Source organism: Pholcus phalangioides, unplaced genomic scaffold (assembly GCF_987345545.1).
Source record: "Pholcus phalangioides strain wild (caught in Gottingen) unplaced genomic scaffold, Ppha-v1.0 ptg000011l_1, whole genome shotgun sequence".
NCBI classification, from domain to species: domain Eukaryota; kingdom Metazoa; phylum Arthropoda; class Arachnida; order Araneae; family Pholcidae; genus Pholcus; species Pholcus phalangioides.
Window position 1 is genome coordinate 7,249,172 of NW_028301604.1, and position 25,671 is coordinate 7,274,842.

Below are 25,671 nucleotides of genomic sequence, written 5' to 3' on the forward strand. Positions count from 1 at the left end.
CAGGTTTGAGGGAGAAAGATTTATTCTTTTCCAATCTCTGGAATCAAATTTGTGGACCTGACACTTGCCTTCATGATGGTTATCAAGCATCTTACCACTCTGCAACTCATATCCTTAAAATGCAGTTTGACTTCTATCAAGATATGGACTGAAAAGTTACCTGTGTTCATGCTTGGCATTAGAACTGCACTCAAAGAAAACAAAGGTACTTTCCAGCTGAACTTGTATACGGTACTAATTTCCACTTTCCTGGAGAAATTTTACTTTCTTTTTTAGGTCTGATATGTTGGAGAAGCAGATTCTTCATAACCCATGGGGGATATTTCTGACAGATTCATCCAATACTGGCTTAAGATCAGAGTTTGAAGTCTGTCTTTATCCGCGATGACCAGCCCCAAGCTTCACGTGTCTTTTTTCACGAGGATTTTGTCTGGCATCCTCTACAACAGCTATGTGCTGATCCATTTGTAATTCTGGAGAGGAAGCCTAAATTCTTTTAGCTTCAGATGGTAAGAAGCAAGAAATAAACTTTTATTGATCAGTTAAAACAGGTACATAAGTTTAAAAAATCACCTGTATCTGCAGAGAAGTCACAACTGGCAAAAATACTTCTATCTGTCATGAAATCATCAACTACAAGAAACAGAAGATATGCATATTCTCATTTCCAGCTACTATGAAGTTGTGGCCTGGTGGGAGAGTCCTGTGGCATTCATTCACCACCTCATGGAGCGATGTCAGAGTGATAAAAGAAGGAACAGTTTCCACACACCTCTTCATTTCCTTCCATGTGTCTGATTTTGTGTTGTCTTTACGAAAATGTATTGTTCACAAAATCCATTGTTCACAAATGTAAATGTTTCTCCACATTAAATAGTGTTAATCTCTAATGATTTGTCATAAATAGAGTCATTGAAACATATCCATAATGTTTTAACTAAACCAGAAGCACATGAATTTGGTTTCAATGAAATACTTGATGAAAACATTGCTGAGCACATTTTTATGTCTCTGATAGTATGAGTTTTTTTCTTTGTAGTCTGCTTTTCTGAATACACAAATATGAGAGTGATACATGATGACTGTTGAAATGTCTTGAAAAGATTGGTTCCTGAGTTAGTAAATTTGAGACTCTAACATCCTTATTGGAAAGAAACCTCAATTTTTCCAGTTTTTGTGTATGTAAATTGTAATATTGCTAATTATGAATATTATTTTTCAATGCTATCAAAAGATGATTTCGTGGAGAGACAATGGGTTCAAAAATAGGAAATATGCAGCAGTAACAACCTAGATAGAAATAAGAAAAAAAAAATCTTAGATAAAAAGCATGAGAGCAATTTCTTTTCAAAAAGCATTTTATTCATGCATGTAATCCGGAAGGCACGCAAAAAAAAAAAGAAAAAAAAAAAACAAACACACACACACACACACACAGGAACAATTGTTTTTCAATTTAGAGTAGTTGGTGATTTCCGGCATGAAGGATAAAACTGGTTTTAACATTATTGATGAATCTTGATATCATTCAATTAAATAAATTTATATTTATTAAACTCATCTTATTAAACACTTTCTTGCAGTAACTGAATGAGTATTTTGTGTCCACTTCTTGATGTAATTTTTTCATAAAAGTGGCAATTTCACGCAAAACTCTATTGCATGTCATTTAAATTTTTAACTAGTACCATAAATATGGGCTACTTTGTCATTGAGACCCTTTTTTGCCCAAAGCAATAAAATAATAAAACATACTATAATTACTGTGGAAAAAAAATTTTAGGAACTAGTTTGTAGTTTTTGCTAAGTAGTGATACTAAACAAGGCAACTGGTAGGCAACTCAAGGCATCAGGTAGTTCAGGAATGGTCAACTAGGCAACAACAGTAGTGGGTGTGTTTACTGTGATTCCATGTGGTTTTTTTCATCTCTCAAACTTTCAACTGTGGGGGTTGTAATTCAGCTTTGTCAAATTAGGTAGGTACCTAATTAAAAACACAATTTAAGGCTTTTAACTGTAGTATGATTAAAATTTTATTTAATCTTTTATTTTTCCGAAAACATTAATTGAAAATTTATGCTTTGGCAAAACTTCAAAAATACACCCTACTTTAGCCCAACATTTTGATGGACCAAAGTAGGTCATACATGGCAACCTTTAGTAATTTATTTAATGCATTAAATGATTATGTTCATTTTTTAAATGTCTTTCCTATCTCAAGTTTTTGTTTCCAGACTGGAAAAATGACATACAGATACAAGTGCCAGTCTTGAAATTATGCAGACTACAGCAATGACCACCTTCAAAACTGTTTAGATGCAATGAGATATGTTGAAATAAACCAAGGCAAGCAAGCTGCAGATAACTTTAAAATAGCTCAAAGCACCATTAAAAATGTATTTTCTAGCAAACTAGGTCATCTCAAGGTTTTCAGTGCTGATGACGAACTAGCATTTGCTAGTCACATTGACAAAATGTGTGATAATTGGTTTTATAGGCACTGAAACCTTGGAGCTGAGGCCATTTGAGCCTCCCCCAATAAATTTTGTAAGAAAGCTGAGCAGCCAACCCCCCAATAATTTTTGAAAAAACAATGCAATGTACCTTCCCTCTCCTGTGTAAATGTTTTCCATCTATATGGGACAACCAGCAACATTCAGCTCCCCCCCCCCCCACCACCAATGATGGCACCTCAGATGGGTTCCTAATAATTAAGCCTCCAAAGCCTGTTAAAAAGGGTCTTTTTTGGTCAATTTGCAAGAACAAATAAGACTGTTCAGTAAAAATTTAAAAGACTTTATGAACAGTCTTATCAGTAAAATAATAAGACTGTTCAGTAAAAAAAAAAAACCATGTAAATATTGCCATTTTTGTGATAAATACAAGTTGAAAAATATAAGTTTTTCTTTCAAAAATTTGTTTTATTACAAGCCCAGATTCAAGAAAGACCCTAGCTTTCCATTTAATGCTTTAAGATAGGAAAAAGTGAAGAGGGACAAAATTACCTACATACAAGGGTTATATTGACCCAAAATGTTTAATTTTTTAATTAGCTTAAACTAAAAAAAATCTGTTTTTTATTTTATAAAATAAAACTATTTTTTACTACTATACTCTTTTTTTTATTTTATAAAATGGTCCTTTACATTTAAGAATTTTTTCATAAAAAATATCTGCTTTTAGTTAAGCTGGAAGTTTTTCTCAAATACAGTAAAACCTTGTTAAGTCACCATTTTTCTTTGGTCCTGTCCAGCTTTCATAGACAACAAATGTTATTAAATCCTCGTTTACTCGGCGCAAATTTTGATCAATTCGTCACTATTAAGAAGTTTGAGGGAAAGGAATAGATGATTTCTATGGATTTCTTCAAAAAAAGAACTTGATAACAGCATTGCCATATGCTTAAAAGTCACCAAACAAGCCTTACGTACGAAAACAGAACAGCTCAAGTAACGAAAGTTACGCTGAGGAAGTTCATTTGTCAACTAAAATTTTTGGAACATTAGGGACTGTTCGAGCTGGACCTGATTTCTACATGGGTCTCACTAATTTGGGCTTCAAATTTAAGCAAAATGTCTTTGTTAAAAAACCAGATATTTTTTTCTCAAGTTGAGGCCTTATAATATGTCAAAAGGTCTCTTAAGTCAAAAGTAGGCCCTGTGTTCAAGATTACATGATAGTTGTATTATGAACTACTGATGAAGAATTTAAATGCTAAAAAAATTAAATTTCACATGTATATGTAAAATAATTGGGCAATAGTTTTCTTATGAAGAAAAGTTAACTATCCTAACAGTTGTTCTGATTAGTCTAAATTAAAAAATTACTATCATAAATCAGAGTGTACCAATATATTTTACTACAATAAGTCAAGTACTAAGAGCTAAAAAAAGATTAAAATTTATATATATTTTTATTTTGTAATCTATAAACAGGGCTGGGCAAATCACAAAAAACCTAGGTGCAAAAACAATTTTCTATGTGCCAAAAAACATTTTGGCATGAACACGAACACAACGCACAACACCCGAAGAAAAAGGTCCAAAGTAATGCTTCTTTCTGCTTTTTCAGGGCGTAATGACCCTCTTTCTTGTTGGTAGATATGCTGCACTAAATTCCAAAAATGATTGTGCTGCTTTTAGCCTGCAATTTAGTAACTACATAAAGGAAAATTTTAGGAACCAATACCAATTTTTAGTCACCATGGCGCCTGGGATTTGTAGAGAGCTGTCTATAAATTTTGTTAATATTGTAATTTTTATTCATATTTTAAAAATGTTATATTACTTTAAATTTTTATACAATTTTCACAATATTGCACATTGAAACTGAAGGCACTTCGCTTAAGTTATCATAATTTTTTGATAACATCAGTCACGACTTATCGAGGTTTTACTGTATCTCAAAATCTGAAATTCTGCAACTTATAGGGGTTTGTTATAATCCACCGAATAGCGATCAAAACTACATCGCCAAACTTCATGATGAAATTTCCTACATGTATAAGCATAACAGGGTTGTCATATTAGGGGATTTCAATTACTCAAGTATCAATTGGGAGAACTTTTCAGCTAGAGATCAATATGAAAGAGACTTTCTTAAGTTGGTGCTCGATAATTTTTTGTATCAGCGTGTATCAGAAGCCACTAGGGGTACTGTTATTTTGGATTTAGTTCTCACTAGTTATGAGGATTTTGTTGAACACGTTTTGGTGGGAGACAAATTTTTTTCCAGTGATCATGGTGTCATTAGTATTCGTTGTAATTTTTCTTCGAGTAAGGCTGATAACAGGACTGGTTCCTTGTTTTCGGAGAACTATTTGATGTTTTGAAAGAAAAATTAGCGGTGGTTTTCACAGACTGGTTGGAATCAGTCAGGGTGGTAAGTCAATGGGAAGAATTTAGTATGAAGCTGTTTTGCATGACGTCATATTCTTTGTTCGAAAAAAGTGTGTTTGTGCATCATGCCCCCTATGGTTCATGGATAGCATGCGTAACCTTTATCTTGAAAAGAAAAGAGCATTCAGAAAGTATAAAAGGGGACGAGGTGACCTGTAATTGCTTACTGATAAAAGAAGGGCATTGAAAAAAGTGATAAGGGATAGTAAAAAGGAAGTTGAATCTAGGTTGGCAGATAACATTGACTCTGACCCAAAATCATTTTTTAGACATGTCAATAATGGATGTAAGGAGACAATTGGCCCCCTCTCTATAGGAGGGTCTAGGGTAGAGAGCAATGTAGGCATGTGTAGTGCTTTCAATGACTTTTTCACGTCAGTTTTTGATAGAGAAAATGATGGGTGTTGCATGGTGTAATAAAATCCTCAATAATATTCGAATGAAAGATGTGGTCCTAAATCTTCTAAAAAGTATATGTGCAAGCAAAGCACCAGGACCAGATGATATCTATCATAGGGTCCTCAGGAAATGTGCTAATGAATTGTTGGGACCAGTTGCAGAGATTCACAGGAGTAGTATTGCTGAGGGTATTATCCCCAAGGGATTGGAAGCTTACTAATGTTGTTCCAATATTTAAAAAAGGTAGTATACAAACTGTGTCCAATTATCGTCCAGTGAGTTTGACGAGCTCCCTCTCAAAAATTTTGGAAATTATTATCAAAAGGCAATTGATGAAGTGGATAGACCAGAATAATGTATTATTGGATAATCAACATGGGTTCAGGAAAGAGAAGTCATTTGTAACTAACCTCCTTTGCTTCTATGATCACGTGACTAAGGCTTTAAGAAAGGGCAAAAATGTAGATGTTGTTTACCTAGATTTCCAGAAGGCATTTGATCAGGTCCAACATGATAATCTCTTGAAGCATTAACATGAAATTGGGGGTAAATTGCTGAATTGGATAGATCATGGTTAAGAGATAGGTCACAATAGGTTATGGTGAACGAGGACTTCTCTGATCTCCACTCACAAGTGGAGCTCCTCAAGGAAATGTCCTTGGCCCATAATTTTTTCACTTTTTATCGATAAATTTGATCGGGGTATCGATGGGATTGCTAGCAAATTTGCATATGATGTGAAGCAAATAGGTATAGTCCAGAATCAAGGCTGGGAGTTCCCCCAGACCAACTTAAACAGGATTGGAGCATGGGCAAATGAATGGAGCGTGATGTTTAGCATTAACAAGTGCATAGTTGCTCATTTTGGTTTGAACAACCCACGGTTCTCTTATGAGTTGAATTGTGTCACTATCCCGAATGCAACTAGGATCACAGATTTGGGAATTCTCATTGACGAGCGGCTTAGGTTTTCTGAGCATTGTTCAGCGGTGGTCGAAAATGTGAATAGAATGCTCAGTTTCATTTTCAAACAGGTCTCTTTGCATTCTCTTAAATTCATTCTTTCGCTTTTCAAAGACATCCTGGACTGTTTTTCGTTCATCCTGGACTGGAGTATGCTGTAAGGTTTTGGAAACCACACCTACAGAGGGACATAGACTTGGTTGAAGGGTGCAGAGAAGAGCTACCTGTGTCCTTGTTGGCATACAGGCTTGAGTTATAAAGAGAGACTTAATTTTTTGAATATGTTTACATTGGATGAATGCAGGTGTCTGGATGATATGATAAAAATGTGTTAAAAATTTTTAATGGGATGGATAGGATGGACCATAAACTTTTAGTACACTGCCAATCGACTGCTTTTACAAGGGGGCACCAGTATCGATTGGTGAGGGACAATGCAAGGCTATGGTGTCGCAGGGAATTTTCCTCTAATAGAGTTGTTAATAAATGGAATAGCTTATATACCCCCGGGGGTAGTAAATTCTAACACAATTGGCATGTTTAAAAAGAAATACAATCATGTTGGGGTAAATCAAGAAGCTATCCATACTAGAATAAGACAACCATAAATATATTTTATGGCCATTGTATAATATTTTGTCATGTGTATATATATATATATTTATATATTGTTTTTAGGTTTCATAATTTCATTTTTAATTGGATTGCTGTATTTTAGAAATATATGACATCCATATTTGTTATGGGCATCTTTTTACTCAGCCACCTCATTGGGCATTTGCCTGTTGTGGCCTTGTATTTTTATTTATTTGCAACATCAAGTGACCTCCTTAGTTCTCTGATCTGACATAAGTTTATTGTAGCTTTGGTACTGGTAAAATTCTAGATTAAATATTGATCAATTCATACCAAACTTCATTGTGCAATATTCATCCATTGGGATATGCTATACTTAGCAGTTGAAGATGTTGTTACTTGCCTAAATTATGTAATACCCTGTGGCAGAGGACGTAACATGAACATGATGTAACATGAACCACAAAAAATAAAGAGAATGTTATTTCCATTCTGTATCAGTTATCTATGATATATAAATGCCACCAATCAGTGATTTCTTTGAATAATTTTTTCTCCCTGGCAAAAAGAAATCTCCTGTGTGGACAGCACCTACTTAACAAACTGCATTTCAATCTGATGATTTCTCAACCATTTTTAAAATTAATTTTTAATGTTTATACAGCCTTGCTGCTCACCCTATATATATATTTAGACTATAAAAATGATACCATACAACAAAAACCACTCACCATTTTCTGACAGGTACAACATTCTATCGATTAGAATAAGACTTTCTATCACAGGAGCAGTAAGAAGCCGCAATGAATACAGTAATACAACTTTTTTCCATTCTTCCACACATAATTCAGCTTCTGGTGAAGTAAATTCTTCTTCAGGTACAGCCAGCTTGTGCTTACAGAGTGCATTACTCGCATACCTAATTCCATAGATAAAGAAAATACTAAATACACACCAAATATGAATGCAAGTAAACAATGTAGCTAATGTTTTTTTCATGATGATTACCAAATAAAAGAATATTTATCCAGCAAAAGAATCCTCAGGGGTTTGAGTTTTAACTGGAAAGTTAAAACAACTTCTACAGTTGGTAGCATTCAGCAGTTGGAGAACTGTCAAGTAAAACTCAAACTATAACTCTTTACTTTAGTGGTAATGGTGCTAAATACTTTAATGGTGCATTATAAGCAAGAGGACTGTAATTACACTCCTGTAACCTATGGCTGTCATATTTTTTTGCAGTAGTTATCCATTTTTTGATTCCTTTCAAAAGAACAAGAAGAGAAAGAGGTAAAAACCAGTTGAATGGGAGAAAACAGCATAGGCCTTGAGCTTTTGTCTTAAACGTAGCATTCTACAAAAAAATAAAATAAAAAACCAATAATAATATTTAAATTTAAAAAAATTTCCTGCATCGAAGATTTGACTTTCAATTTATTTTTATCATTTATACATTGTAAATGAAAGAATGACTCATATTCTGACAAACACTTACTCAGCAAAGGTTGTAGCTTCAACAGACTTTATACTTTTTAGCCCAAGATGCCTCAAAGATGGATGGTATTTATTTATTATTTTCTCAAGTAAAGCTCTGAAACAGTGAATTTTCAGTGATATGCTGTTTTCTGCAATATATGAACAAAAGCTACATAACTATGGGAAAAACATTCAAAAACACAATAATACTGAAATTTAATTTTATATTAAAACAGGATTTAATATTTCAGGGAAAGCATAAAGCATGCAGTCAATAAAGAAACACATAAGCATTATTAGGATTCTTGAATGAGGAAAAAAATGTTGTGAGGGAGCTTTGTGTTAAGCCTCAAAACTGAAAGCAGGTAAATTCATTAATACTTTCATATGGTCTTATGCCACAAAATAATTTCATAATATGTTTTGAGCTGATGGATTACCTACGTCTATTCATTGAAATTAAAATCATCAGCAATCTAACTCACCTTTCAAACGTGACTGATACTTTTCTATAGCATGACATGATAACTCCCTTGCTTCATAACTCAAATAATGAAGAGGCAATGCCTTCATTATTTTACTAAGAGGGTAACCACATTTATTGCTAAATATAATCAAAACAAAAATAAATACCTTTAAAAAGTGAGTATCAAAGTGATATCCAAATGCAAATCACAAATTTACATTATATTAAGTTTCATACAAAAAACTCTACCTACTATATAAATACAATGTTCAGAATACACACTAACACAAAAAGAACAAAGGGTATACAGGGTGATTCAGAAAAGATGGGTAAAAACTTTAAGAGGTGATAGTACACACCAATACAAACAATTGTCATCAAAGAATGCATGGTCTAACATAAAACGCAAACGCGCCAGCGCGTTTCAAAACAACCTCTCCGCAAATGTTGAAACTGCATTACTGTTGAAATTTATCGGGAGAAAAAGAACACCATGCATGCAAATGTAACCTGGGGAAGAAGAAATCGTATGCAAATCTGTGTCACAATGAATAAAAGGTGCAGACGCCAGCCCTGTGTAGTTATTCTAGCGTGCAACCGCTCTAACAGTTATACCTTACAGGATAATGGCATATTTAAGTAACACTGAAAAAGCAGACATGCATTTCATTTACGGAGCGGCAAATGGAAGTACCACAGAGGCAGCATGATGAGAGTTTTTTCCGTAGGTGGTTGCCCAATCCGAAAATATTTGTGCGCTTGCATCGGCAGCTGTGCAAAACAGGATCCTTTCTTGCTTCACGGTCTGATGCAGGTTGTACAAGGACTGTCAGAACAGCAGGTGTGGAAGATGAGATTTTGGTAGATCAGCCAACTACAAGCACGAGCTGTGGGCTGTAGCCTTGGGGTGCACAATCCACGACATGGTGGGTGTTAAAGGGTGAGAGGTTGAACCCATACCATTTTCAATGAGTCCAAGTGTTGAATGAAGAAGATTATGCTGGTCGCATAGACTTCGCCTGCTGGTTTCTAGAGCAGAGTGTAGCATGCCCAGATTTCATGGCAATGTTCTTTTCCCCGATGAATGCAGTTTTGCTCAAGATGGTGCATTTAATACCCACAATAAACATGTCTGGACATCTGTAAATCCACATGCTGCATATCCACATTTGCATCGGCAATGCTTCCCTATCAATATTTGGGCATTGGCGACCACCTAATAGGACTGTATCTTCTGCCGGAATGCCTTGACAAGGGCAAATACTGCCCATTTCTGCAAGAGGTGCTGCCAGACTTGCTGGAGAATGTTCCAACTGCCCTCCAGCGGCATATGTGGTTCCAGCATGATGGAGCTCCAGCCCATTTTGGGTGAGAGGTATGGAACTATCTGGATGTCACTTTTCCAAACCGATGGATCGGGTGAGGTGGTCTTGTAGCTTGACCACCACGATTGCCCAATCTGTCATATCTTGATTTCTTTCTGTGGGGACAGCTGAAGAGTCTGGTGTATGAGACTCCTCTTGACTGTGAAGAGGACCTAATCGCAAGACTTTCAGCTGCTGCTAGGGAGGTTTGCGATATGCCTTGAATATTCCAGAGCATTCACCAATCTCTCTTTTGCCGCTGTTCTTGCATTCCATTGTCAGTCGCATTCATTGTCAGTTCTTGCATTCCATTGTTGTCTTCCATTGTCAGTCGCTATTTTGAGCAATTATTGCAAATTATTTATTAAAATTGCTTTTTTAACATATACATTATTCTTGTGTTTTCTCCCCGTATCCTCGGTTTTACTATGTTGCGCCCTGTAGCACATTTCCATTTTATTTTAGACCATGCATTCTTTGATGAAAATTGTTTGTTTTTGTGTGTACCACCACCTCTTAAAGTTTCCCCCATCTTTTCTGAATCACCCTGTATGTAAAATAGTGAGTCATAAATCTGTTACTTAGAAACATTTGAGAAATTGAATTTTCTGGATGCTATGCTGAAACTGATATTTGGAAAAAAAAGTGATGTCTCCTTCGGGAATCGAACCCGGGTCCCCTTGCATACCGGGAAAGTGCGCTAACCAATACACTAGAGACACACTTTTCAATTCCTTATAACATGCATTAGTAGCGTGAAGCCCTGAGTGAATTCATAGCAGCCTCCCTTAACTACAGCAATTTTTGCCCGAGTCGGCATTTTTGTATGAAGAGATGGTTTTTTTCCAGGCCGGGAAAAAAAACACCATCTCTTCTTAGAAACATTTGTCAGTAAAGATTATAACTTCGTTAAGATATTTATTAAATAGATTATAATAGATGATATATTATAGAGATATTAGATTTAGATTTATTAAAAGTTTTTCTTACTCATCTGAATTTAACTTCATATAGCAACAGCCTACAGAAAAGAGCACCTTAGCTTTTGGTTGACTAATAAATAGTTTAATAATTGAAGCAGATAAATCTCCACAAGCATGGAGACCAAGCATGGCAAAATGTTCCTGTAAAAAGAACAATATGGGCAGTGATTTATTGTCCAAGAAAGAAAATCACAAATTTTGAAAATGTTTTAATTCATGATGCGATACAAACTCACTCTCATTCAATTCTATTTACTATTTACTATGATATAAATAGATACAAAACATAAATTTAGAAATGATATAAAAGTTCATGATTACGAAATATCCAACTCTGCTTGCAAAAAATAGATTACATTTACCTTTTTTTTATCTGATTAGACTGAAAAAGTCTAAGTATGTACAATACACTATTATATATGTATTTAGTAAGGTTTTCAAGTGTTAATTGCTTCCAGCCCCTTCATTGGAATTTATTATTCCTCTAGTTTCAGAATTCCTTAAAAATTTTATTGGGAAATTGAGAAAATTACTCTTTGAACCAAGTAATACCCAAAATGTAAAATAAACCAATGGCTTTCTTATTAAAAATTAAGAAGCTGATGATCAGCTGTCGTTACACTACATAAATGTATACATATGTGTATACATATGTTACATATACATGTATGCATGTGTATACATATGTTACATATACATGTATGCATGTGTATACATATGTTACATATACATGTATGCATGTGTATACATATGTTACATATACATGTATGCATGTGTATACATATGTTACATATACATGTATGCATGTGTATACATATGTTACATATACATGTATGCATATGTACATATGCAATAGTACATGTATGCATATGTACATATGCAATAGTACATGTATACAGGATGTCCTATAAGCCCTAATTTGGACTTTATGTCATCAATCATTCGTTGTAGAGGTATGGTTCTAATTTAAAAAATGCACAAAATGTGTTCAGAAATCACCCTGTACCATTTTTTGGAGTGAAAATACAGTGTGTCAGAAAATAAAAAAATCTAAATTTTTGTACACTCCCCTGGTCCTAAAACATCCAATTGGAGAAATTTTGTATGCAAAAAATATTCAGAGTACAAAAAGTCAGACAGTTTTTGAAAATTTATTAACCAAGATAAGTGAGATCAAAATCATGTACTTTTCCCACTTTCTACCACCTAAACAGTATCAAATACAAATACAAATACGACGCCACAACAGGCAAATTGCCCAACGAGGTGGCTGACTTAAGAACATCATGGATCCCCGAGCCCTTTTTTGGAGGCCCTACTACTGCTACACCCCAAATGCACCCCCCCCCCCGCGGAACCCCCCAACGAATCGGTACATGCGGGAATGTGCGTGTACGTGTAGTGCAACCTGACGTAAAGCCGCTGTGGACGAGTCGCACCGACGAGTTTTTGAAGGTTTAAGAAGCCTAATTTAGACAGAAAAAATTTTAAATGGGCAAAATACATTGAAAGGAAGCAAAATTTGGATTGATTAAATGTAGAAATAAAAGTTCTTATTTTCTAAAGAAAAATTCTTGCCTTAAGTACATCAACATTGTCCATGTAACAATTTTGTGTTACATTACACAGTCACTTTCTGCATGTAAGAGCTAATCAGACCAGGTTCTACAGAGTTTATTGTGGATTCCGAATGGCAGCATTCAACAATTTTTTTTTTTTTCGTATGTCTTACTGGAAGGTTGGTGTGCTAATTTTAGAGAGACTTCCTGCAGTAGCAATGTGTTTTGTGGCCATTGTTGCTGTCAATGTGAGATGTGATACTGGATAATTCAATTGAGTATAGAGAGACTTTAAAAGAGTATTTACTCTAGAAGTTGCAAGAGAAGAAAAAATAGATATTTTCTACAAAAATTTCTTACACTGAACCAATCTGTTGACATTTGATCAGATCTTGACCAAGCAACTAATGCTCAATAATAAATTTTTCAATTTTAAAAATTACAAAATAGTATGTATCAAGTTTGTATTAATCAAATTATTCATATTTTGAAGAAATTTCAAATGTAGCACAAACATAGCTAGATAACCCTGTTTAGTGATCTTGACAAGGATTTACATCTAACTAATGAGACATTTCACGATTGATGCATGACTCAATTTCACAATGAACTTTTATATGGAAAAATTGAGTCTTCCCTGCAAAATTATGTCCTGGCCAAGTTCTTCAACCTTCGCTGTTAATCGATAGTCACTTATTATTCATGGGCTTTTGACAAAGGGGAAAGCGGTTGCTGGAGCCTGGAACCATATTTTTCGTTGAATTTTTTTCACAAAATTTACTAGAAAATTCATATACAGTGGGTTTTAAAATTCATAATTTTCTAGGGGCTCGTTCCAAGGTGAGAGATTATCACTACATATTTTCAGTATATTTATGAAATTAAATTAAAAAATATTGTTTCAGGAATTCTTGAGAATTCTCTAGAAATAGGATTTCCCATTTCTAATTCCTGAAGGTTCCAAAATGTTGGGAATTCTGAAATCCTATCATGTATTGTGCACATAATATGCTTACAATAGCCAAAAAGTTTTTGGCATAAAAATCAAACAATTACTGTTGTTTAAGTCAAAAGTTATCAGTATAATTTTAAACTTTTGCCATTCAATAATAAAAATATTTAAATTTAGTTGGATTGGATTTGGGAACATTGTAGCGCAAGGACCTGAAAAAAACTCATATTGCACTAGAGTCTATATAAAGCACAGTGAAACCTCTGTAAGGCCGGTATTACACTATAAAAGTTTGATAAAATCCCTTTTATAAAACTTGAAAAATCTAACCAATAAGGTTATTGGCTGCATTTTTCAAGTTTTATAAAAGGACTTTTATCAAACTTTTATAGTGTAATACCGGCCTAAGATGAGCAACCTGGGATTCTGTGAAAAAAAAGACTGTTTGTGGAGGTTATGTAAAAGATTGTGTGAGTGTCATTAAGTTCAGTACTGGATTTGTTGTGCTATATCAGGGATTCTGAACCTTTTCAGCCATGACACATTGGACTTTGTTTTTCAAAATTAGTGAAACCAGTGACATAATAAGTGCATTTATAACAGGACTGCAAGTACATTTGCACAACTCATCTAGAAAGGTTATGAGTTTGAATCAAGACCCATAGTTCAAGAATCACTGGCCATAAGTAGATTTGTATGACTCATCTCGGAAACCCTTGCAAATCAAGTTTGGGTCATGACCCATACCCAGGGCCACAATTACATGCTTGGTCAGCTGGGACAAGAACACATTTTGAAGCCCCCTTATAATGTTGATAGAGAGGATAGATGGTGAAAATTGGCCTCAAGAATCTTTGGCCATTGGTGGATTCGTACAACCCATCTCGGAAGTCGATACAAATCAAGTTTGGGACATGACCATAGCTCAACAATCTTTGACTGCAAATGAATTTGTACACCCCCATCTCAGAAGCTATGGCAAATCAAGTTTGGGTCATGACCCATAGCTCAAGAATCCCTGGCTGTAAGTAGATTTGTAAGACTCACCTTGAAAGTCCCTGTGATCAAGTTTCGGTTGTGACCCATAACTCATGAACTTGACTGTTACAGTGGAATCTCCCCTAATGGCCACCTCTTGTTAGTGGACACCTTTCTGATCCCCAGTCCCGTGGAATAGGGCTGTAATGTATTTAACTCTCCATTAGAGGACAGTAAAATCAGGAAAACTCTAATTTATTCATTTTTGGTCATAAACTGAGAATTTATCATATTCAGCTAAGATCATGTTTAATCCCAAGCTTGTGTTAGTAAATATGTATGGTAAATTGTCAATTAATTACTTAATTAACAGAACAGAACTAAGGTCCAGGATGGTGAATTTGAATCATTACGTTGGTATTGTTTGTTGATACGTGTGAGGATAGCCAACATTACAAGACTGATAATGCTGTTATGAATGTTTTTATTTCCTTCACACTTATTTTAATTTAATTTTTATTGCAAAATATGTGTAGTGCACATATCATGTGTGGGTAAAGATAATTAATTGGTTCAAAAGAGAAGATTATAAAATTTTCCATACTTATCAGATTTTCCAACTCTATTTTTAGGAATTACGCATAATCGCCAGTAAAAGTGATGAATATTGTGAAATTTAATTGAACTTTCTCTTTCGAGATGATAGGTAATTATGCATAATCACAAGTGTATCACTTTCAGAAAGAGAGAGAGAGAGAGTGAAATATATATTTTTACATCAAAATGTGTAGAGGAACCAATTGCAACCAAAGCCAAGCATCATATAAATTAGGTTCCACTGTATATCGTACCTCCCCATTAGCCGAAAAAATTTTTGGTCCAATGAGCATCCGTTATCGAGAGATTCTACTGTAGAGGATTTGAAAAACCTGGCTCGGAAGTCTTGCAACCCAAGTTTGGGTTGCTACCCATAGGTTAAGAACCCCTGTGCTATACTGTCATGAAAATAAGTTACATTAAATAAGTAACAAACACTTAATATCCAAAAATGTATATAGTGAAGGTAAACATCAGGGGTATCTATGAATACATTTTATTAAAAGACAAATCTGACATTAATGTGAATATTGCTTCAGGTTTGTATACTAAGTTGATCATCTTGCACAGTAATATGGTGCGAAATACATATTTATGTCCAAACATGCAGTATTGAGAACATAGGCAACATTCTTTAACTCTTTCTTAAATTTACAATTTCATTTTCTAATTTTGAGCTCAGCTTTTTACTAATATAATCACAGAGGAAGAGTCAGAGCCCTTAATTTTTTTTGGTATTGAGAGATCATTTCAATTTATTTTTCTACAGGAAACACTCTTAAATTCCTAATTTGTATTTCAAAAATCATAACATAATTAGTTTCAATAATAAAACTTCTTATTTGTTACAAAATAATGAGAAATATATACATTTCCTGAATAGCTGCATCCTTCATGACCCCATGTTTCTTGCACCACCTAGTAAGAAAAAATATTTGACACCATAAAAAAAAAAAATTAAAAAATTGAAGCATACAAAAAGAAAAGACTTAAACACAATGAATTTATTCCTATATATATATATAAACTGAAGAGCCAAAAAAACTGGTACAGGCATGCGTATGCAAATAAAGAGATATGGAACCAATCAGAGTACGGAGCTGCGGTCGGCAACGCCTATATAACACAACAAGTGTCTGACATAGTTATTAGATCGGTTACTGCTGCTACAATGGCAGGTTATCAAGATTTAAGTGAGTTTGAACGTGGTGTTATAGCCGGCACATGAGAGATGGGACATAGCATCTCCAAGGTAGCGATGAAATTTGGATTTTCACGTACGACCATTTCATGAGTGTATCGTGAATATCGGGAATCCGGTAAAAAATGAAATCTACGACATCGCTGCGGCCGAAAAAGATAATGCAAGAACAGGACCAATGATGACTGACGAGAATCATTAAACGTGACAGACGTGCAACCCTTCCGCAAATTGCTGCAGATTTCAATGCTGGGCCATCAACAAGTGTCAGCGTGCCAACCATTCAACAAAACATCATCGATATGGGCTTTCAGAGCCGAAGGCCCACTCGTGTACCCTTGATGACTGCACGACACAAAGCCTTATGCCTTGCCTGGGCCCGACAACACCGACATTGGACTGTTGAGGACTAGAAACGTTGCCTGGTCTGACGAGTCTCAGTTCCAATTGCTTCGAGCTGATGGATGTGTACGGGTATGGAGACAACCTCATGAATCCATGGACCCTACATGTCAACAAAGGACTGTTCAAGCTGGTGGAGCCTCTGTGATGGTATGGGGCATGTGCAGTTGGCGTGATATGGGACCCCTGATACGTCTAGATACGACTCTGACAGGTGACAGGTACGTAAGCATCCTGTCTGATCACCTGCACCCATTCATGTCCATTGTGCATTCCGACAGACTTGGACAATTTCAGCAGGACAATGCGCCACCCCACACGTCCAGAATTGCTACAAAGTGGCTCCAGGAACACTCTTCTGACTTTAGACACTTCCGCTAGCCACCTAAATCCCCAGACATGAACATTATTGAACATATCTGGGATGCCTTGCAACGTGCTGTTCAGAAGAGATCTCTACCCCCTCTTACTCCTACGGATTTATGGACAGCCCTGCAGGATTCATGGTGTCAATTACCTCCAGCACTACTTCAGACATTAGTCGAGTCCATGCCACGTCGTGTTGCGGCACTTCTGCGTGCTCGCAGGGGCCCTACACAATATTAAGCAGGTGTACCGGTTTTTTTGGCTCTTCAGTGTATATATCAAAGGTTTAAAACAATCTAGTTCCTCGATGGTTACAAGACTGTTCAATGGAGCCCACACCAAACAAACATGAACATTTTTTCTATTATATATGCTAATTGCAACACCCATGAACATCTTTTTATGTTTTTATACTGCAGAGCCCCACCATTTATTGGTTTTCATGACATGATATGATACTTGAAACTTTTTCAAACTTGATATTTCATAGCCTTTGGTATTTTTATTGAAAATCCTTCACAATTAAAAAATACTGTTAAATAGAGCAAAAAGATACAAAAAAGACCCTACTAACTTTATTGAAATACTCATAACAATCATTGGGAATATGTCCTTCAAAGTGCTTTGGCAACTTTACAAATTCCTTGTTTTGAGTAGTCAAAATCCTTTCATCCACCTGAACAGTCTCTTTATCTTTTTTTTTCTCCAATGAAGTGAGGGCCTGAAGGAAAATTGAGAATAGAATGATGATAGCTTTCAAAACTGGGAAATATATTAATAAATTCCTTTGTTTTTCAAAACGATGCCCTCATATTTTTCATAGACTAATAAAAGAAATGTATAAATAGCAAAATATTCAGGGTGAAAATTTGAGTACACAATATGATTCAACTGAAAAATAACTCATAAAACGTTACACTCGTAAATGTGCCCATCTTAGATGGGTCATTTATTTTACTAAGGGCCATATATATTGTACTGAGAGATGCAACATATAATTTTTACATATAGTTTGGTTACAAAAAACTCGGAGGCAATTGGAAGAATAAAATTACAGGAAAAATATCAGAATAAAAATGAGTTACTAAAATAGAGCGTTAATTCGATTTTGAACCTTGCCAATCTTTCAGTTCTTGTAGCTGGCCATTGAATCCAGATATTTTGATGAAATTGGTATCACCCTATAGGATTATTTCTGCCCTCATGCAAAGGGCCCCTGGTATGTGAGAAATGCCATAATAACGTGTGACTTAAAGATCAAAATCATAGCAGAGTTTCTTTGGAGACTTTGCAGAGGGCACTTTGACCACACGGAGAACTCAGAGTGCACTCACTTTAAAAAAATGTATCCAGCAAGTGAGATCCTTTTAGAGGCAGAAAAATGTCCTATATCACTAAGACTATAAATATGCAAATTTGTAAAAATATTTATTCAGATCCCTCACATAAAAATCTATTTTTTTCCAAATTATACTTTTATATTCATATACAGGGTGAACATGACTTGCTCTGCTAAATCAAAGTGGGGGTGATAGACGAACCCAATTGGAACATGAAACATCCTACCAACTCTGTTTTATATTGAGCCCTTTGTGAGTTACGGTGGGCAATTTATTATGGAAAAAAAGTGCCAATTCTGAAAAAACCTAAGTTTGTGAAATTTCTGAAAAACCTATACACAAACTAAGCACATAGTTAGAAAGAGCAGAAGGAATCCTATAGGGTGACACCAATTCAAATCAAAATATCTTGATTTTGCTCCACTTGGGCTTGTCTATCATCCCCTTTCGTTTGGCAGAACAGGTCATGTTCACCCTGTATATATAAATATGCTCAGAAATCTTTTTATTCTTCAGAAAAAACCACAATGTTGCATCACATGATGTTAATTCCTGTATCACTAATCAGCTAATCGCTGAACTTCGAGCATACTGATTGGGCTATTTAGCCAGGTGCTACTCAAGTTTTCTGGGAATTTTCCAATTTTCATATCCTTGTGATATTATTAAATTTTATAAATATTAAAGGAGATTAAATGGATTAGAAGGAGAATAAATGGGTTTTTACTTGGGCAAAAACACCACCTGGGCTCCTTTGAGAAAATACACACCCACAAACAACATTCAGGGTTGATGAAAATCACAATTTCAAAAGTTATCTCACTCTATCCACTGAATGCCATGACATACATTTATACATTTTTGGATTGTTTTTAACCACATGTGGAGATAGACTTGAAAGCCTAAGCGGGGGAGGGGCATAATAATGATGATGATGTAAAGACTGGGGAACATAATGATGTTAATTCATATGCATTCGATCGGTTGGCTCCGTCATTGTGCTGGGACAGATGATTGCCCCCGTATCTACAACCATTCTTTTAACTGACACTCTGAGAAACATGTATTTTCAATAAAATTCAACATAATCAAATTCTCCCTTTCTCGTATTCTTCTAACACATAAACACACTTATGCCATTTATCATCACACACATGAACTATAAGTTCTTCTTCCTTGGCAAAAACTTGCTTGCACAGAGCCATACCCATAAGGAACAAAAAAAGTCCTTCAGGCTGTTACTTCCAGGAAAAAGTACTTTCTCAGTCAGTCAGGCTCTCTAAGCTGTGATGTGCACGGCCACACACGGCTGAAAATGCACACCGAGTTTCTGTCCTGTAGGAGAAATTTGTTACATTGTACGCAGAAGCACATTGTTTTGTCATTCAGCACAGACTAACAACAGATCTGCGGTAGAAATAAAAATCGTAGAGGGCACGTTGGTTCTATGACCCTGTGTTTCATTGCAAGAATTTTTTGTCTTGATATGTACTATCACCTCTCTCATTTTGGCAGTAGACTTCTGGAACGCTCTGTACGTATAAATAGGAATAAAATTGATGAGAAAGAAAACAAAACAAAACAGACCTGTTTGTCGAAACTGGATGCACTAGATGTGAGACTGGAAATACCTTCTATGGCAAGTACATTAAGGTTGTATTGTAAACTCAGCAACCTTGAAAGATGACCAAGTCCGGACCCTACGTCTACTACATTTGAAACATGCTCATTTTTTAACACCACATCTATCACCTGAAATATAACATCAAAGGTCTACAAAAGTTACAACATTAATATTGTTATATTTTAGATTTCACACGTCTTTAGATGCTACTCAAAACATCTTAGAGAGATTCTGCAGCCATTTCAACTGAGAGAAAAGTTTAATTTGATTAGTATGCTGCACAATATCATGTAACTTTGATATTTTTTAAACTGTATCTAATTTAGAAGTAAAAAACACAAATTTCCCGATGGTAAGCTGCACCTAGTAAAGTGGCTGAAGAAAAGAATTTTTGCATAGATGCAGCACCTTCCAATATACACAATCAATTTTCATTAAGAAACTTAATCACTAGTTAGCCTTCAAATAAAATTAATTCACAGATAACTTTTTACCTTTTTTGAAGTTTATTTAGAGAATCTGACATAGTTATTTAATATAAAAATAAAAACAAACTAATGTTATACTTTGACATTATTATATTAAATAACTCTCCACATGTATAAAAAATTTGTTTATTATTAATTAGTTAAAAATGAAATTTATATCAAATGTTTTATATGTTCTCAGAGATGAAGGAAGGTCTCTAACTGATAACAAATAAACTTGAATTTTCTTGAACGAACTTGAACTTTCTAATTAGTGAATTATAAAGACATACTGAGATAACTTTGTTTCTCATTTAAAGTTTCAAGTTTTAGCTATAGTAAAACTTTGATTAACCATCAGTTATTCAACAGTTAGTTTCTGTTATTCGTCTAAAAGAAATGTGCGAGTATCAACAAACAAACAGACATCTTTAGAATTGTCTATGGATTACTTTTACACCCTACTGTATAAAGCTGGAAGCGACTGTAACTGTATTATGGTGGAGGTGACTAATCGTTGGTGGCGGAGGAGTTGAGCTTGATCTGGCGTGCCACAAACCCATCACTAACCAGTTGCTATTGTGTTACATACTGGTCTCCGTCCTGACAGAGTAGTCCGTGTGTTCAAACAAATGTTTCATTTCATAGTGCCTTGATTAAGTTTTTTGGCATAACATTACAATAGTGCTACTGTTCTGTATTTTTAAGCTGTGTTTTGATTTTGCCGCTTATATGTAGGCATAAAAAGTAGGACCCAATCTCTTTGATTTTATTGTTCTGTAAAATTGTTTTAGAATGGCTGAAAACAGAAATATGTAGTGCTAGGTTTTAACCAGAAACTTGAAATTATCAAACGTTTGAAGAAAGGTGAAACTGCTACTAGTATTGCTCAGATTTACAGTGGAGCCAGGAGTCAAGGGATCCCACTTTCAGGTCCCATAATAATGACCAAAGCAGTTGAAATGAATAAAAAACTAGAAGGAGGTCCAAATTTTAAAACAAGCATAGGATGGTTTGATAAGTTTAAGATTTGTCATGGTATTCGACATTTCGGTAGTAACTAGACATTAATGGACAATAACTTAATGCAAATATTGCAGTTAGAGCTCAAGTCCTCAAGTTAGAGCTCATATGACCAAAAAGTAGTTGCCACAGGAAGCCCTGCTGTTAATGGACAATGCCATGGCACACCCCTCTTGTGAACTCAAAAGTGATGATGGCAAAATAACATGCGTCTTTCTCCCAGCGAATACAACTCCAATTATCCAGCCTATGGACCAGGACATAACTGAAAATATGAAACGACATTACAAAAAAAACTTTTATCGAAAGCTTGCTTTCATCTGATGATGTCATGACTGTAAAAAAATTTTGGAAGAGATACAACATAAAGGACACTTTTTTTTCAATGGCACCACTGCTTGGGCTGACCTTACAGTGTTTAATGGGTGAAATAAACTCTTGACTGAATCTATTGACAAAACTGAAGGAACTGAGACTGTTAGTGTTGAAGAAATTGTGCAACTGTGCAACAACGTAAGACTAAACAGCGAAAACATTATGCCAGAAGAAGTAACAGATTGATTGGAATGTGACAAAATGGATGGAGGCTTTGAAATTTCGAATGATGATGAAATTGTTTTGAGTGTAACTACCATTGAAGAATAAGAAATCGTTTTTTTGATGATGATGAAGGATTAGTTCTTAACCAAAAACCTACAACTAGCCACTCAGAAGCAGAAACAATGTTATCAAAGTGCATCAACTGGTTTGAAAAACAAGAGAAGGCAAATGAAACACATATCCTATTCTGCATAAGATACTGAACATTGCCGCGCAGAAAGCTTGAGCCTCAAAGACACAGAAGGCGATGACAGATTATTTTAAAGTACTGTAGCATAGGTTTATAGCATTAAAATGCATTTTTGTATAATTATTACTCTTATATTGAAGTTTATATTGATCCGTTTGTGAAATTAAATACAATATGTATGTATTATTGACTTTTAAAGGATTTTATTTTCCTTTTCGTCCCAAGCCCACAGAGAAACCACATTACTGTACATATGTATAAAGAGATTTCTGTTATCCCCGTCTATTCAGTTATCCATCACAGCTTTGGTCCGGACAGTGATGATTAATCAATGTTTTACTGTATTTCCTATATCTCATTGATACACATTATGATATAACCAATGGTATTATGCTGTACATGCTATCTATTATCTATGCTAAGATAGGGTACAAACATAGTGCATGCTGGTTTCTGATTCTGCAAGTCCGCACATTATGGATTGGTTAAAACCTAAACTTCAAGCTTTTTAATCAATCTGTAATGGTGCCGACTCACAGAATCGGTAACCAGTGTGCACTATATTTGTATCCATAGACTACCTAGATGAAAGACACAAAGAATACAAGCTTGGTACTCTGAGACCGTTTAAATAGACAGATAATTTTAAATTACATCTAGTGAGTTAAACATAATCTGTTCATTTAAATTTCTTGGCAAGAAAACACTTTGAAAAACTATAGAATAAAAAGCACCACTATATAAACTATACAGGAGCTAAAATTTTTAATTCAAAACAAATGGGCAAGGTAGCTAGGTCAATAAGATACTCGCTCACTATACCCAAAGGATGTTCAGAGGTGTCGTGAATTCGATACCCAACTAGTCCTTGTCAATCTTTCCTGATGCAGAGATACAACAAAAATGGTGACAATTTCAAGGGTTAGAAAATAAATAAACTCACCATAATGACCTAATATATTAATAAAGAGATTGTAATAAGGGTTCTTCAGACTTTCAATCTATACATTTAAATTTCAACTGTCTTATGATAGCATATTATAAAGCATTTGAAATTTTTATAATCAAATGTATAAATATCACCGCATAGATTTAATGATGATTTGATGAATGTTTTTTTAAGAGAAAAAATTCTTTAAGCATAAAGAAATTATTATTTTAAATATAAAACAAAGGCTTTGGGTCTTCTATCAGAATTGCATAGTCTTAAATACACTATCGAAATAAACTAGTGGTTATTAATAGCACTTGGATGGCAAATACATAGAATAACATATATTTCTGTGTTTGCTTGACATTGCTGAATGCATACCTGAGATAACCTATAAATTTCATGTTGCTTTTTAGGTTTCACATGTTTCCGACAGGTTTCTGGAAGGTTTTTATTTATCTGATGGCCAGAACTGAGATCCGTTGGAACCCAAAAATAAGTACCTGAATAACAGAAAATAATTCAAATTATTCTTTAGCAAAAAGCGAATGAGATCAAATTAAAATTAACATCTAGATCCAGAGTACCCAACCCACTGCCAATGATGACTATAGTCCAACAAATATTTTAAAACCAAAATTAGTAATTTATCAATATTTTTAATACTATTTTGCGTAGATTTCAAATGTGTTTTTGTCATTAAGTGGTGGGTGGTTGCCAAAGAAGCTTGGTCTACTAGTGTTTGCATTTTGAGTACAGCCCTAGACATTTCATCATATTCTTATGTGGCTCAGAAAATCCAAAAAGTTAGGCTGCTCTGATTCTGAAGGTATAAAATAACATGTAACTTATAAACATGTAACACATGCCTAATGTAAACCAAAACTTTAAAAATAAAAGAAGTCACTGTAAATATATTTTAATTACCTGATTCAGAACTTTTCTTATCAGAACTTTGATTAATAAATTTTTCGACTGGGAGAGTTGAGCTTATTGCTTGGCGAGGTGCAGCTAATGCAAAAGTTGTAGCTCTGAATGCCAGCAATGTTAAAGGCCAAACTTCAATCAATCTGAAACATGAAGTAATGCTTCATTTTAGTAAGAGAATATACAAAACGTTCCATAAAGATCTTGGAATTTTGACTTTCTATTTTTGGGAATTTTCAGAATGGAATTCCAAATTGTTGTAAATTACACTGAAATAATTTATTTTTCTGTCTATAACACAAATTTCATTGTTACACATCACTTGAGTGTTTAAAACATATTACATCCTTTAGAACATTAGAGATGAAGCTTTCTTTCTGATACCTACAGATGATATATACCTGGTGAGTAAGAAAAAAAAATCCCATTAAATCCATAAACCTACATCTATACACATACATTTTACATATATTGTACATATATATTGGGTGACTATGTTTCATTGAGAGAAAATAAGACATTGAGATTACCAAAATGGTATATAATAAGAAATTCCCAATTGACACCAAAATATTCAATGAAATTGCTTATCAATGAAAAAAAAAACAGTCACTTAGCTGGAAATATAGGGCTTAACAAATCTGAAAATATTTAGGCACCAGCCCAATTATTTAGGAGCCAAGCATGGTATCTTGCTCCATGCTAGAAAAACGGTCCTAAATAGTTTTTCTTTCACTTTTCCCATGTTAAAAGACGTAGCGTAATGAAATTTTATGCCACCCTTAGTTTAGAAACCCCACAATTTAGAAATTTACTTCAATTTAACAACCACATTTAGAAAATTTTAGGCACCAATACCAATTTTCTAGTACGCATGGTGACATGGCGCCTGGGATTTTCCAGGCCTGGCTAAACCCTATTTAAATTCAAACCCACTAAAGTGAATTAGAATATAAAAATACACTCAGATCCACTCATAACATATAAGTAGGTTGCAGAGTAACCTGTGAAATTTTGGGTGTCATTTATCACAGAGAGTGGAATGATCTACTTGCACAGTTCATAAAAACTTGTTTCTTATCAATGTGTAGTAATAAGGGACAGGTAGCAAATTCAAAGGAAAGATGCAAATAGTTTAATTAAAAGTTAGGCTACCTGGAATATTTTCCTTCATATTTCTTCAAACCATTATAAAAGAGCTTTTTCTACACCAGTATAAGCTTTGCCTTGATAACGCAATCAGCACGTACTCCCTAGAGATTGTTAGGATCTGTCCAGAGAATTAATCATGGAATGATTCTTTCTGATGTTTGATTTTTCACCATCAGAAAAATTCTCTTCTCACCAATTGTTTTTTAGAATCACAAATGATGCAAAAGAAATATCAAA

General features: G+C 34.6%; 1 protein-coding gene across 2 annotated transcripts in view; it reads right to left on the reverse strand.

Moving 5' to 3' along the window:
- Window positions 1–498: 498 nt before the first annotated feature.
- The window catches only part of LOC149079999 (methyltransferase-like protein 25B), a 37,187-nt gene continuing 12,014 nt past the window's right edge, over window positions 499–25,671 (reverse strand). The window contains exons 4-13 of one of the 2 annotated variants that reach the window (XM_089238918.1): window positions 24,283–24,425; window positions 23,737–23,858; window positions 20,108–20,272; window positions 17,755–17,901; window positions 16,082–16,129; window positions 11,133–11,266; window positions 8,798–8,916; window positions 8,332–8,461; window positions 7,568–7,755; window positions 499–1,290 (exon numbers count right to left, since the gene is read on the reverse strand). In XM_089238918.1, coding sequence (XP_089095044.1) covers window positions 1,199–1,290; window positions 7,568–7,755; window positions 8,332–8,461; window positions 8,798–8,916; window positions 11,133–11,266; window positions 16,082–16,129; window positions 17,755–17,901; window positions 20,108–20,272; window positions 23,737–23,858; window positions 24,283–24,425 — 1,288 coding nt within the window. In that variant the 3' untranslated portion in view covers window positions 499–1,198. The remainder of the gene's footprint in view (window positions 1,291–7,567; window positions 7,756–8,331; window positions 8,462–8,797; window positions 8,917–11,132; window positions 11,267–16,081; window positions 16,130–17,754; window positions 17,902–20,107; window positions 20,273–23,736; window positions 23,859–24,282; window positions 24,426–25,671) is intronic. The other variant, XM_089238919.1, reaches the window with a different exon arrangement.